The sequence below is a fragment of the Fusarium flagelliforme genome (assembly GCF_020744385.1).
Source record: "Fusarium flagelliforme strain FIESC 12 MPI-CAGE-AA-0113 chromosome Unknown B0J16scaffold_4, whole genome shotgun sequence".
NCBI lineage: Eukaryota > Fungi > Ascomycota > Sordariomycetes > Hypocreales > Nectriaceae > Fusarium > Fusarium flagelliforme.
In genome coordinates, this window is record NW_025763506.1 from 2,996,046 (window position 1) to 3,009,928 (window position 13,883).

Below are 13,883 nucleotides of genomic sequence, written 5' to 3' on the forward strand. Positions count from 1 at the left end.
TGAACATATCACCTTGAACCACGAGTCCAAACCCATGACAAACACGATCTTTGTTGCGTTCAACAAAAATTTCTTCAACCGAGATACAATTGTGTGATATGATGCATAACCGGACAATGCATAGTACACACCTCCGCAAAAAGGCCTTCCTTTTCCGGAAATACCAGGAGAGGTCTACAAAATCAAGGCCGTGAAATCCCGTTATCGCGTGGTTCGCTGGGTAGGTATGGTGTGCTCACGGTGTGTGAGTCATCCTTCTTCCCCTCTGACCCCCGTCCGCTTGGCGCAAACTTGACAGGATGACAGCTTAATCCCTCTTCAAATCTTTGTTCCGGGAAGCCGGAAACCATCTTCATTGGGTAGCGAATGGCAAGGTCGCCAAGCTGTGTGTGTGGGCTTTGGGAGAGCGTCGAGTCCTGGTTGGTGTTGCTTTGTGAACATCGTGAAGTTGAATGGTGTTGTGGCAGGATGCTGGCTCGGGTTTAGATGAAAGGATTTTGAATGGTAAGCGAGAACAGAGGTGAGTCGAAGGAGTAGGATCTCTTCGTTCATGATCCTGACGTCTGTAAAAGGTGCAGTGCTGCCTCGGCTGTATGTGGCCTTGCTAAAGGGGTTCCTCCGTGATGCTGAGGCACTCACAATGCTCTCACTCCATAAAAAGTTACTTATATCTTGCATAATGTTATTAAAAAGCTACCTATACTGCCTATAGTAGGCAGAAGTCTAGAAGAAAGAAGAGTAGTATACCTCTAATCATTATGAGCATTGTTTCTTGTCTGCATATGAGATGTAACATACTGTAAACAGGAGGCCTGAGCTATCAGGGAGGGGCGTTCATGCAAGTAATGTGATACACAATGAGCCATGACGATTCAGAATGGCCTTCCACGAAGGCTTCCGTACTCATCACTCACCCCTGGGAGTAGACTGAACTCTTGAAAACCCTTGAGCTGTTCGTGATCCTTTGTTATGTGCTCGGATCCCTTTGATAACCGGCGAGCTGAATTCGGTAGGCCGAGAGGGAGAGTGCTTATTTGTTATGTACCAACCCACAACCTACGATAGTAGAGACGTAGTGACTAATGGAAGGGCGACGACGGGGCACCCGACATCACTTTGGTCAGCCTGGGGCATCAAACCCATCGTGGAACATTCCGATCCTGCTGTGGACTTCCCGAAGAATCTCTCTAGCGACAATACCATCTCCGCCCCATTTTAGCCGCTGGTCGATTCGACGTCTCTCTTCCCGGGCAACGTCCCGGGGCAAGCCACGACAGAGCGAAGTGAGGTCGAACAGATTCGTGATGAGGACGCTCGGCTCCGAGGCGTCGATGAATGCATTTCGAAGACAATCCAGCTGCAACTCCCAAGATGTTTCACTTTCCTCAACCCCGTATACTCTTCCAGCTCGCCGGAGCCAGAATAGAAGTCGCAATCTCTTCTCATCCCATGGCCCGGTGATGAGGATTGTGGGTATGCGTACTCTTGGGTGAATATCGCATCCACCCCATTCCCCGACCTTCTCAAACGGTTTCCAGGATAGAACCTCCTTATAATCAGCTTCGAAGCATTCTTTGGACTTGAAGTGTCCGACACCGCCTTCAAACTGGTGGTCATGACTATACATGAAGGGGTCACCTTCTGCGTCCAACCGGGGAAGATAATGGCCGTAATGACGGTTCCTGGCATAAGTGTCTGCCCAAGCCTGTTGCGCTTGGACGATAAAGTCCGCACTGATCCATGGCAGATCTAATATAGTCGACTATAATATCATGTTAGGTATCTTGCTTGGAAACCGCAGCAAATTTGAAGGTGCCACCGTACCTGAAGCTGCCGATTACCGCTTACATCACTCTTGTCCTTCTCCGCGCTGTTCGAAACATTCCCAAATGATTGATCCCAGGTCTCATGAAAAGCCCAAATAAGGAATCTTATGAGAGTCGCACGTCCAGATAACTTGGCGCCCATGACCAACGAGGCGCCAGGCAAAGCAACGTTGGCGCTGTAAAGGAATATGCTCTCGAGAATCTCTGCGGGAAGAGCTTGAAGGGTTGGTCTCCATCGTGTTGCCCGGGAAGCGAGAACATTGGATAGAGAGCGTCTCATCTTTTTGAGAGGACGGATGTCGTGGGTGCCAGGCGTCGATGCTGAAATGCCTAGAGGCAATGGCTTGTTTATAGATGGATATTTTCGCTTGCCCCGAATGCGAATGGGTGTGAGACCCATCGTATGAAGCTTGCAGCCTGGTCGGAGAAGTTATGTTTTCTCGAAAAATGCGGCTCCTGCGACGAGAATGCAGAGATAAGCCTTCAAGCCAAGTCGATAGCAATGGGTCTGAGGCTCATACAGATGTGCAGAAATAACGTAGCTTTCAAGTGCCTAGCACAGTCATGCATCGAGAAATCCCACTTCGTATGAAGACCCATTGACGTGGTTATTGAGAGTGCGTGAGGTTCCTTTGGGAAAGCTTGGATCCATTGTTTTGGTAGAGGGGAAAGTTGATAGTGAGGATATGAAACGGATGCTAACTTTGATGAGTAAAGTTTCAGGCATTGAACAAAGCTTCATGTATAAAACCATATGCAGAATTCTAGGTCTATGCATATTGATATACTAAACATTCTATCGCATTCTTTATAGTAGCCATAAACCATAAGCACATTTGCGTTCCATACCTAGGTATCTTATTCTTGATATCGAGTCTGGTGTTCCCCGAGATCCGCCGCAGAACCAGGCTCTTGGGCCTGATGACTAAGGCATTTTTTTGTGACATCGACTTTTCCTAGGTACTATATCGTCAACGATTGATAAGAGCTTACCTATTTTCCTTGAGTGGTCTCGAATCAAAGCCAAGTCCAATGCCGGCGTAATATCAATACTTAGTGATGCAGTCAACTCTGTGTCTTCCGGTCCCGTCCCGAAGTCTTTTACGATTCCTTCGGTGTCAGTCCAAGAGGGCCTTCGCGAGCGCAAATCATGGCCGAGACACAATAACTACTCCAGCTTTATGCTGCCGCGCTCGATCATTGAACACTCTGGCGACACGAAAGCAATCCTTAGCATTGAATACGATATGCGAAAGACGAGTCACAACACTAGAACCATCATCACTCTTCGACACAGACCCTGTTACTCGAAGGTTCCAAAACCGAAACCAACCTTGGACATCACAAAGCTGCTTCAGCACGAGCCGAAATGCGCGCGGTTTCTGGAGAGGCCGGAATTCGAACTCAAGTTACACGCCAACATGGAATAGCTTTTTCAGGTTCGCAGGAAAGAAGGATGACAAGGCTCTGAAGCCAGACGACCTCCCAAACCATGACGAGTATGGCGACAACTCGTCTATTTTCAATAGTCGACGAACACTTGCAGCCAAGGCGGCATCCGAACCCCGCCTGCGTTGCACGGAAGTTGACGAGAATGGAAGAGTGATTCTTGTCGATGGGGAGTTCAAGAAGACTGAGCTCATCGCCAAGGTATGGACGAATATACCAGCTTGCGTCGTACAATACTGACAATGCTTGTTTTCTAGTTTGGCCTGCTGCCCCGAGATTTGCGAAAAATCGATTCTTCCAACCTACCTCACATTCTCATCCGCCCTTCGGCCATCTTGCTCAATTTGCTTCATCTCAAAGTATTGATCAAACATGACCGAGTTCTCCTCTTCGATATCTACGGTTCCAAGACGTCATATCCCCAATCAGCCTTCATGTACGACTTGCAAGGAAAGCTGCAACAAAAGAATGCTCCAGGATCAGCCTCTCTTCCCTACGAGTTCCGTGCACTAGAAGCAGTGCTGACTTCGGTAACGTCCGAGCTTGAAGCTGACTTTGAGGCGGTGCGCGAGCCCGTCATGCACATTCTCAGCGAACTTGAAGACGACATTGATAGACACAAGCTGCGCATGCTTCTTATTTTGTCTAAACGAGTGAGCACTTTCGAACAGAAAGCTAAGCTCGTCAGAGACGCAATCGAGGATCTTCTTGAAGCTGATGATGATCTCGCCGACATGTATTTGACTGAGAAGACGCATGACCTGTATCGAGGAGAGGATGACCATACGGAAGTTGAGATGCTCTTGGAGTCGTACCACAAGCTGACGGACGAAATTGTGCAAGAAGCCGGCAACCTTGTCTCTGGCATCCGAAACACGGAAGAAATGTAAGGTTACCCTTGACTTAGTACTGATCATATGGCTGACACTCGCAGCGTTCGTGCTATTCTAGATGCCAATCGCAACGCTCTCATGTTGCTCGACCTCAAGTTCAGCGTTGGGACCTTAGGCTTGGCAATGGGAACATTCTTGGCTGGTCTCTACGGCATGAACCTGGAAAACTTTATCGAGGAGACCAACTGGGGCTTCGCTGGCGTCACCGGAGTTTCAGTCGTCTTCTCGCTTATCGTGTGCTGGTACGGCCTTACCAAACTCCGCCGTGTACAGCGTATCAAGATGATGGACGACGAGCGACCGGCGATCGCCCGCGGACAGGCCTATTTTCCCGATGATCGATCAGCGTTGGGACTTCTTGATAACAGGAACCGCGAGATGCTACGTCGAATCAACATGCAGAAGGCCGTATCTCAGCAGAAGAAGAAGTGGCTGTGATGAGCTGTTGACACATGCACAAATACGTGTTGGAGCATGAGCATTTCCAACAACAAATTTGGATGTCCCTGACTTTTCCGTGGCACAACAAGCCACCTGTATTGTATGAACTAGAGCATTTTCTGGAAACTATATAGATACCTACTCATCTCAATGAGGTTGGAGTTGAAGCGAAAGATACCCAAATGCGGACAGCAGACACATCATGACAGGCATCATCCATCGTGCCATTCTAGAGTTTAATGCTACCCTGCAAGAATAACGGCCAACGAAATTGCCTCTGTTGAATCCTGTGAACATCCTGTTTTCTCTCCGATGTCCAGCTTGGGGGTTGATCGTCGCGGTGACACAAATTCTCCTATAAATTGATCTCATCATGACACCATGACGTCAGAATCATTTCCTTTTCCGAACCCTCCTTCAAGGTTGTTTAATCAAATTAACCACGCCAGTGCTTACAATTTGATGTGATGTGACAGACAAGGTGGTGTCGCACAATCTGTAGGGGTAAGGGCGGGAAAATCAGCGGAGTCATGATTGCAGGGAATCATCGCGAAAGATCGATTTCCCTGACGTCGCGGCTGTAACCTCAACCAGAGCCGCAAAGGCTACAGCGGCAGCAAATATTACAGACCTTGTTTTTCGTTGTAGATCAGCCACATCTTGAACGTCATGATCCCGAACATGACCAATCAATGACCAGATTTCACTTTAGCCACAGCGCTTAGTGTGGCTGGAGCGTGGGTCATGAGGAAATCTGAGATAGCAAACTGACGTCAGGAAATAACATGATGAAAGGGAATAGGCACGGTAGGTATGATCAAGAAAACTATCCCTGCACATTTCCGATTGACAAGTAACGGGTTTTCAGATATATAAGGCTGCGAAGAGGCTGTGAGGAACAGAACTTTATTCCAACACAATAACAACAAGATTAACAACTATTCCTACAACTTCCTACGATAATCTATTAGTCTTGACCAAGACCATCTACACCAAAACACAAACCACTTGAATCTCAACACTACACAAATCATCCAAAATGGGCGGTGTTCTTTCTTGCGTAAGCCACCACAGCCACAAGTTTATCTTCAACTTCCACTGACAAACGGTTCAACAGATCAAATCTTGCCTCCAAACCATTGGAGATGCAATCATGGCTGTTATTGGCGGTATCGGCCGTATCCTCCAGGCCATTATCAGCGCCGTCGTCCGCTTCTGTGGCATCATCGTCAGCTTCCTCACCTGCGGCTACTGCGGTAGCAAGGGCGGACGCACCAAGCGACGAACGGGCAACCATATGAGGTCGACGAGAGTATAGAAGCTACAACACTCCCTCTGAACGCCAAAGAATCGAGAAGCGCTTTGTGATACCAATTTGAGAGAGAAGGGGAAAGGAGGATGGATAATGATACACCGGTACATGATGGAGGAGTTTTGCGACTGTCACGATAACGGCCGTATTTGGTTTCTTTTGTGATTCCCTTTGTATTCCTGCGATAGCATTAGGATACCCAATCCGAAAATCTTTCTACGAACATTTGCTACCGTCTCGTGAAAATGACTGTTACCTACTAGCATGAATTACTCTCCAATCGACCCAGTTAACTGAGTTAAGCATAAGACTAAAATGCTGTCAAGACATGCACGCCCGTTATCTATCAAGCTCCGCCACAATTTGATTAGAGCTGACATTAATTTAATCGTCCTCTTCCATTACATTGCGGGTGAAGAACCCATGAATCTGTCGCCCAGCTGCTGCGCCTACCAGAGGCGTCAGTTCTGGTACCGACATATTAGCAACCTCGCGAATACTCTCTGTTTTGAGCACCAAGTTCTTGATGTTCTGTGGTGTAACGCCTGGCACAATGGCAAGCATATCCTGCGGCTCCTGGTTGAAAGCCTGCTCCTCAGCCCGGGTGTCCTTATCAAGACCCGCTCTGACAGCAGCAATCGGATCTGGCTCCTCTTCCTGCGTTTTGAGAGACTCGAAGATCTCAGCTGTTTGGTAGGGCGAAGATGACCAGATAATGCGCAATTTGGGAAATGCCAAAGTAAGTAGCACCAACTTGGATTGGAGGTCGGATGACATGTTTGTTGGGGCGACACTATTCAGACTCCCCGAGAGATCGGCAAAGGGCTCGAGCGTGAAGGACCTATTCTGGTCAAACTCGATCAGAAGCATCGCACTCTTGTAGTATTGAAACATGGTCTCGGCTTGGCTGTAGAGTCGACCATCTTTGAACGACGAGATCAAATCACTAATGGACTTGCGTTCCACACAAATGTTTGGCGACAGGATGTAATCGCCAACCGTGAGCATGCATGGGACAATAACCATGGAGCGACCATGAAGAAGGGAAGGTAAGGAGGACCTAAATTCTCGTACATCTACCACCACACGTGGTGGTTCAGCTGTTGCTGCCAACCTCCCACCACCAGCAATTCGAGTGTTGACGGTGCGGAGGAACGCTTCTTCAGGATCCTCTGTTGGGTCAACCGTCATAACGAGTGACATGCTTGCCCTTTCTTTAATGAGTCTGGTAAATGCATCTTTCTCTCGGCGGACGGACGATAAATATCTCTGTTCTTCCACCGAGCCTCCGTAGTACATAAAGTATACTCTCACATTCCTGTCGTTATGCGAGGACCTGTATACTTCGACTCGACGGATGAAAGCTGCGTCGGGCTCATACATGATGATATATCGCGGCTTGGTTTCTTCTAGAACATGCTCGTCCTGGTCTCCGTCGTATGCATGGACAACAACAAGATCTTGCATGTCGTACATCTTGAAGTACTCTTCCATGTTGTCGAGAGGGTCCGATACAACTTCCTCTTTCTGTTGAGCTTCCTCTTCGGTGATTTGAACCTCAGCCATAAGATCAGCAACTTCTCCTGGCTTCTCAATATACTGCATGATGCTACCATTCTCAGCGCGGCCCATACTTGTACCGGCGTTACCCCCACCACGCACTCGTCGCCTCTTGTTCGCAGGAGCCTTCCCACCCCTCAATCCTCCAAAGCCCGGGCGGGTGTCGGTAGCACCATTGAGAGCCCTTTGATTTTCAGAAAATAGAGTTGCGCTGACTTGAGCAAATTGTCTCTTCCATTTCAGGTAGTTTCGCAGCCGCCTTCGCATCATGAAAGCCGCAGAAGGCTTATGTTCGTCTTCCTCGTCTTCACCAGCACGCTTCTCTGCCTTGGGCTTAACGTGCATTGTCTGCAAGAAGTCTCGTAGTTGGCGGCATGTGTCAGTGTTTGAACACATCACGAGAATGGTACCATTAGAGTCGTCTCGAACTGGGGGCTCGAAGTATAAATCGCGATCGATCTCCTCCAGGACCTCAGCCAACAGTGCCCATTTGGGTAGCTCTTCAAGGACAGGCCTTAGGGAATCAATATTATCTTCTCGAGCGGCATCCCTGGCGCTGGCGGAGTATACTCGTCGCCTTGCAGTATCAAATATAGTTTGGGCAGCATCAAGGAAAAGCCATGGCGATTGATTTTGTCGCGTCGACCCTGGAGGTGGAGAGTGAGCTGCATGAATGGTGTCGAGATGCTGGAGAAAGGAAACAGCATCGTAAGATAGAATTGAGTTAAGCATGCCCCGTAGAACAGTCAAATCATTGACAATCTGTTTGGTCTTCCAGCTCACACGATGCCAGTTAGGATCCAGCTGTCGTCGTACAATGACGTCAAAATTTTTGAGAAGAGCACTGTCGAGGTTCCAATCGTCCATTTCCAGGCCGCTGTTGCCTTTCTTGAGCTCGTGGATGCTGACTTCAACGCACTCCATAATTGCGGTCTGGATGTCTCGCATCGAGTCCGTCATAGGGACTTCGAGTTCGATGACCTCGGCCTTTTTCTTTCCTTCCAAGGATTGTGCGACTGTGACATGGAACCGGGGCCATAATGAGGCTTTTCGAAGAAAGAGGTTCCTCATCATAGTAGCTAGAGGCGAGAAACCGGTTGTGAAAGGGTCCGGGTTATCAGAGAAGGCTTTCAGGAACCCAATCTTGTTCTTCTGGCGGTAAACCCTGAGAATGAACGCCTCAAGCGATGTTGCGATGACACGGTCAGCATGGAGTACAACGAGACCGGTGATGGACTCAGGGTTGAGCAGACTTGTGAGAAGATCGACGACTAAGATTCGTGACGTGATGCTGAATATCCCACCTCCAGCGTACATCTTTTCTCTTGCGCCAACGCTCTGGAAATCGGTGTTGACCACTGTCAAGCCACGCGCTTTGGGGGACATGCTGATGGCCGCATGCTCGGCCAGTGCTTCTCCAATCCATCCGTTTTCTCGGTCGTCAGCACCGACTATTACAATCAGATTGTTACCAGCCGCATCGTAGGAGTGGAGGAGATTGTTGACAAGGCGCATTAGCCCAAGTCCGCGGGCAATCACGACAAGCTCATCTTCGGCGCGAAGCTCCTGGAACAAGCCCTGCTGATATTCCTGCAAAAATTAGACGAGTCCAACGAGCCAGATTCTTTAAATAACGTACAAGCGGGAGTGAAAGCTTCACTGGTTGGGGAGCATTGTTTGCAGACATGCGGGCCACCCAAGTGTTGGTGCTGGTAGGGATGGTGTTGTAAAGGAAGGGATGGTCACTGTGAATGATGCACCGAAGATCTTAGTGGGGAGCCCCAAGCGATGGCGGGGACTATCTAAGTCGCAACCATGATGTAGACTAAATGAATAATGGCGGTCATGATACTCATATCAGATATGAAGGGATCTCATTCAATAGTCAGGAAACTCTACGTGGTAATGGTCCAATACATAGAACTTGAAGAATTTCTAACAAAAGTGACGGAATGGGTCAGGTACTGGCGCAGTACCTACTAACCTAGGTAGCTGGAGGTACAGTGCTAATGTAGTACGTATTGCTATTCTTGATTGATCCATGCTCGGTAGTATTACATCTGGATATCATGCCAATAAGACTACTGCAAATCATCTTGTAATGTTGTGCAGCTTGTCATCGCGTGGGTTGTTACTAAAACCGCGACTGCCGGCAGCCTTGATTTCATGATGGGATGTTGTCAACGGATGTCTACCTAAGACATGCCCACTTACAAGTTGTGCACACCTCCAATTGCTATCCACGTCATTTTCAAGATCATGCAGAGCCCTAGACAACCGTGGTCAACATCGGCGGTTTTTGGAATCAGAAGGGCCAATGAGGAACTGAATTTGACCTCTTGTGACACTTCCCCAAAGAGCTTGCGTTTTTGCCCGTCGCCTGTCTTACGTAGGGTGACGACGTCATCGGTCATGATACAGCTAGCGACTACAAAAAGACGTTGATAACCCAGACTCGCATCTCGACACGATCTCAGATCAAATCAATCGAAAAAAGCTCAAGTGGAGTTGAACCCTTTCTCTTTTTCAAGAACAGAAGCAAACCACCAAAATGCCTGGCAACGAGCAACAGAACGAGGTAAGCTAGCTACGCTTGAGCTCCATTCTTTGTCATGCAATACGGTACTGACCGTCACCCTCAACAGGGCGAGAAGCAATTCTCCATTCAGCCCATCAAGGACGAAGCCAAGGACAAGGTCTCTGCCTTTAACGCTCACCCCGGACCCGCAGTGCCCAAGGACATGCCCCAAGAAGAGGGTACCAAGGAGGAGCGCAAGGCCAAGATGGAGGCTCTGAACAAGAAATAAGCAGGTGACTTCTGCAATGGAAGCTACTCCGCCGACATGACTATGACTGTATGACTAGATACGGGAACGGGATAACTACGATTAATACTACATACACATCAACTATACTATTTGTAACTCGCATTTGCACGTGTCTGAGTACAATCCGACTATTGTTCAGTTTCATGCTCGCATCATGACACTGACCCAACAGCAGGTTCGGTGCCCCTGCTGAGTCCGACAGCCTGACACGCAGCTAGCTAACATCCGTTCCGGGCTGCTAGCGGCCTATACCCCTCTTATGGACTCCCTCGGATCTGAAACCATACTCTGAATACGTTGATAAGACACGATTCAGACATTTCAGTTGAGTTCTGAAACAAGCCGGTCACTCTTCTCAAGTACAATTTATCAGATACACCCGGACTATTCCTCCGTTCCTGCATTCGTAATAACTGAGGTCTCTCCATCAGTGAACAGCCAACTATCTCTTCCCACGCACCCATCAGCTGTGCCCCCTTAAAGAGCTCCACCAAAAGACAGCGATTATCTATCTGGGTTGCCAAACTCTGGCTGCCCAACAGTCGACTGCTGCCCTGCGAAATTTCTAGAACCCGGTAAGGTGGCTGAAGCGGTGAACATTTCGATACCTGAAGCTTGGAGAGTTGACCGCTGCATCACACAAGACATTTTGGTTAGGTAGTGAGAGCATGTCACAAGCACAGTCACAGGCATAATCGTGAATTGTCACCATAAAGCCAACGTCGCCCATTCCCACCAGGAAGACAACCCAAACCTGTCGTCTTTGGCATCTGCACAAAGACGTCGTTTGCCCCACTTCGATTTGTGGCTGTGATCAGGTCAGCGTCTGCAAGTGCTCTGTAGCCTGTGAACTACCTACTGTGTGTGGCTGGTGCTCCTCTGTCTTAGACTGGTCTGGCCTGGTCTTCTCACACATCATCCTAACCGACCGACCGCTGGCCCAGTCTGTTCCGTTCCCCACGGACGAACACCTATTGACGTGCGTGCGACGACTATCCGTGCTCACTTCACCTACGCCATCTGGGAGGGATCTCTTACCACTCAAGCCCGAAAGCTCGGGCGTACATACACTCTCTTGGTCGACTACCAACATAACCTCTTAACGATTTCGTTGCCTTCGCCCAGAATTCGGCTGCCTCACGCGAGCGCCAAGCGGTTCTGAAGAGACGCTGAAAGAGGAGAGACTTGCTTGACAAGCGCCACTCCACGCGTCCAGCCGAGGCGACAACTGACGAATTTGTCTTACTCTTCGTCCATAGCCTTCTTTACGGCATCTCCAAGAGACTTGAATTTACGACACCGATCCGGTTTACCTCTTCTCGATTGCGACGTAACGATGCCGTCCATTCTCAACGACGACGATAAGGATACCGTCAAACGGTTTATCCCCAAGCAATCCAACAAGATCCAGGCCGTCGCTGTGGCCAGACTCTACGTCGCCTACCCCAATCGTTCGAAATGGACTTATACCGGGATACAAGGAGCCGTTGCGCTCGTAAATGATCTAGTTGGAAACACGTACTGGATCAAGATGGTCGATATCTCGGTATGCTCATGATGCGGCCCCCTTGTGGCTCACTGCCATGCCTGATTATTGCTTGCTAATTCACCTAGCCCACCAATCGAGGAGTCATTTGGGACCAGGAGATCTTCGATACATGGAACTACAACCAGGACCGAACTTTCTTTCATACATTCGAACTCGAGGAATGCCTGGCTGGCCTGAGCTTCGTTGACGAAAAGGAGGCCAAACAATTCAAAAAGAAGATGGACGAGCGAGAAAAGAACGCAAGCCGAGCTACGAAGGCGACACCCTTTGGAGGCGGAGCTCAACCGTCCCACAAGCATGGCTTATTGGGAGGTCTATTCAGCCATCGTCATTCCACTCACCATCCTTCAGGCCCAACGCCTCCAGAGTCCCCACGAATGCCCGCAAACTCCATCCAACACCATATTATCAACTCGACGCCTAATCTCAATGGCCACAAACATTCCGAATTCTCTCTTTTAGATGCCTTCGATCCTCTTTGGCGCGAACACTTCGGAGCAGACCTTCAAGACAAAGGTTTGACAGACGACTTCATTAAGGAGAACCAGGAGTTCATTGTAGACTTCTTAAGGGAAGAGCAGCAGAAGGCCTCTCAACCTCAATCCATACCACCACCTCCCCCAGCGCCAGCGCTATCCGCCAACGGTAACGATGGACGAAACTCTCGAGCACCCCCACCGCCGCCTCCTCCGCCATCTGGTGGCCGATCCCAAGCGGACGGACCTCCCGCGCCACCAGCTCCGAGAAAGGGCGGCCCCCCACCTCCTCCGGCGCCGAGACGATCTGGCAAGGCCGACGCAGCACCCGAGCGACAGCCGTCACCTCCTCGACCGAAGTTTGGTGTTCCTCCTCCACTGGCAGATGCAGGCAAATTCGCTCATTCTGAGCCTCCAAGAGCTGTTCCGGCAGCACCTAACCCTGGACCTCCTCCTCCCCCACGACCAGCAAAGACGCCAGTTGACTCGACGAAAAACGAGAGCCACAAGTTCGGAGTCCCTCCCCCTTTCTCTGGCTCAAGAGTGCCTCCACCAACACCCAGCCGTGGATCGGTTCCTCCTCCACCTCCGCCGCGCAACGAACCCCCTGCAGCTCTACCTCCGCCTCTACCCCCGAAGGTGCCAACAAGTTCAGCTCCACCACTGCCGCCTCCAAGCACACGGCCGGTACCCCCCCCTCCGGCCGTCAGCTCCCATCCTCCAGCTCCTCCTCCACTGCCGCCAACTACAAACGGTGGACCTCCGCCGCCTCCGCCCCCGCCCCCTGGAGGTCTTGGTGCTCCTCCTCCTCCACCTCCTCCTATGCCACCAAGCGGTGGTGCTCCTCCCCCTCCCCCCCCCACCACCCCCAGGAGGTCCTGGTGCACCCCCGCCTCCTCCGCCCCCTATGCCCTCTGGCAGTGGTGGTGCTCCTCCTCTTCCTGCTGCCGGAGATACTGGTCGCTCAGCTGTGCTGGCGGGCATTCAACAAGCTGGCGGTATCGGCGCTCTCAAGAAGGTTGACCGCTCACAAATTCGTGACCGCAGCGGCGCTCAAGTTGGTGGCAGCGATGTTGGCGGCAACAGTGCGACAGCTTCAGCTGTAAGTGCTTCAGGAGGCGGTGGAGGTATGGCTGATGCTCTGGCTGCTGCACTACAGAAGAGAAAGGAAAAGGTTTCCAAGAGCGGTAAGTCTTCATACCTGCTTGATACTGAACCAGAAACCCGTGCTAACATTTTTTTTTAAGATGACGAGAGCGATAACGACGATTGGTGAGGCGGGGTAAAAGATACAAAACTCAAGAGAAGGAAGGAAAGAATTGGCAAACAAAGCCGACAAAAAGCTCCTCGACTCGATGGTTGCCAAACATGCACGCTCGGGCAATGGCGATGGTGATTCCAGATCATTCAGTTGCAGATGCTTCTCGGCCGTGGACTGGCGCAGCAATTCAAGACACTCTACGTATTCAAGCGGTTCGCATGTGTCTATACCCATCGTAAATATCGGCACAGCAAGATGTGGTTACGTTTCAAGGGAAAGGTTGCTTGG

At 50.1% G+C, this 13,883-nt stretch overlaps 6 protein-coding genes across 6 annotated transcripts; 4 read left to right on the top strand and 2 right to left on the bottom strand.

Moving 5' to 3' along the window:
• Positions 1 to 899: 899 nt before the first annotated feature.
• B0J16DRAFT_136221 (uncharacterized protein) lies at positions 900 to 2,411 on the bottom strand. Its single transcript, XM_046121814.1, has 2 exons — positions 1,825 to 2,411; positions 900 to 1,762 (listed from the first exon to the last, which is right to left on the bottom strand). The coding sequence occupies exons 1-2, from the start codon at positions 2,224 to 2,226 to the stop codon at positions 1,121 to 1,123; spliced, it is 1,044 nt and encodes a 347-aa protein (XP_045983205.1). The 5' UTR covers positions 2,227 to 2,411; the 3' UTR covers positions 900 to 1,120.
• Positions 2,412 to 2,808: 397 nt separating this feature from the next.
• B0J16DRAFT_136782 (mitochondrial inner membrane magnesium transporter mrs2) lies at positions 2,809 to 4,681 on the top strand. The gene is made up of 3 exons (XM_046121816.1): positions 2,809 to 3,476; positions 3,533 to 4,161; positions 4,210 to 4,681. The coding sequence occupies exons 1-3, from the start codon at positions 2,886 to 2,888 to the stop codon at positions 4,604 to 4,606; spliced, it is 1,617 nt and encodes a 538-aa protein (XP_045983206.1). The 5' UTR covers positions 2,809 to 2,885; the 3' UTR covers positions 4,607 to 4,681.
• A 507-nt stretch (positions 4,682 to 5,188) lies between these two features.
• Positions 5,189 to 6,139, top strand: B0J16DRAFT_342072 (uncharacterized protein). The gene is made up of 2 exons (XM_046127871.1): positions 5,189 to 5,669; positions 5,727 to 6,139. The coding sequence occupies exons 1-2, from the start codon at positions 5,649 to 5,651 to the stop codon at positions 5,925 to 5,927; spliced, it is 222 nt and encodes a 73-aa protein (XP_045983207.1). The 5' UTR covers positions 5,189 to 5,648; the 3' UTR covers positions 5,928 to 6,139.
• On the bottom strand, positions 6,106 to 9,429 carry B0J16DRAFT_136895 (uncharacterized protein). The gene is made up of 2 exons (XM_046121817.1): positions 9,121 to 9,429; positions 6,106 to 9,071 (listed from the first exon to the last, which is right to left on the bottom strand). The coding sequence occupies exons 1-2, from the start codon at positions 9,166 to 9,168 to the stop codon at positions 6,306 to 6,308; spliced, it is 2,814 nt and encodes a 937-aa protein (XP_045983208.1). The 5' UTR covers positions 9,169 to 9,429; the 3' UTR covers positions 6,106 to 6,305.
• Positions 9,430 to 9,956: 527 nt separating this feature from the next.
• B0J16DRAFT_342075 (uncharacterized protein) lies at positions 9,957 to 10,402 on the top strand. Its single transcript, XM_046127872.1, has 2 exons — positions 9,957 to 10,059; positions 10,127 to 10,402. Exons 1-2 carry the CDS (start codon positions 10,033 to 10,035, stop codon positions 10,286 to 10,288), a joined length of 189 nt encoding a protein of 62 aa, XP_045983209.1. The 5' UTR covers positions 9,957 to 10,032; the 3' UTR covers positions 10,289 to 10,402.
• Positions 10,403 to 11,645: 1,243 nt separating this feature from the next.
• Positions 11,646 to 13,610, top strand: B0J16DRAFT_384628 (uncharacterized protein; the record flags this gene model as incomplete). Its single annotated transcript, XM_046131439.1, has 4 exons — positions 11,646 to 11,855; positions 11,924 to 13,172; positions 13,207 to 13,521; positions 13,582 to 13,610. 4 exons carry the CDS (start codon positions 11,646 to 11,648, stop codon positions 13,608 to 13,610), a joined length of 1,803 nt encoding a protein of 600 aa, XP_045983210.1.
• Between the last annotated feature and the right edge of the window lie 273 nt (positions 13,611 to 13,883).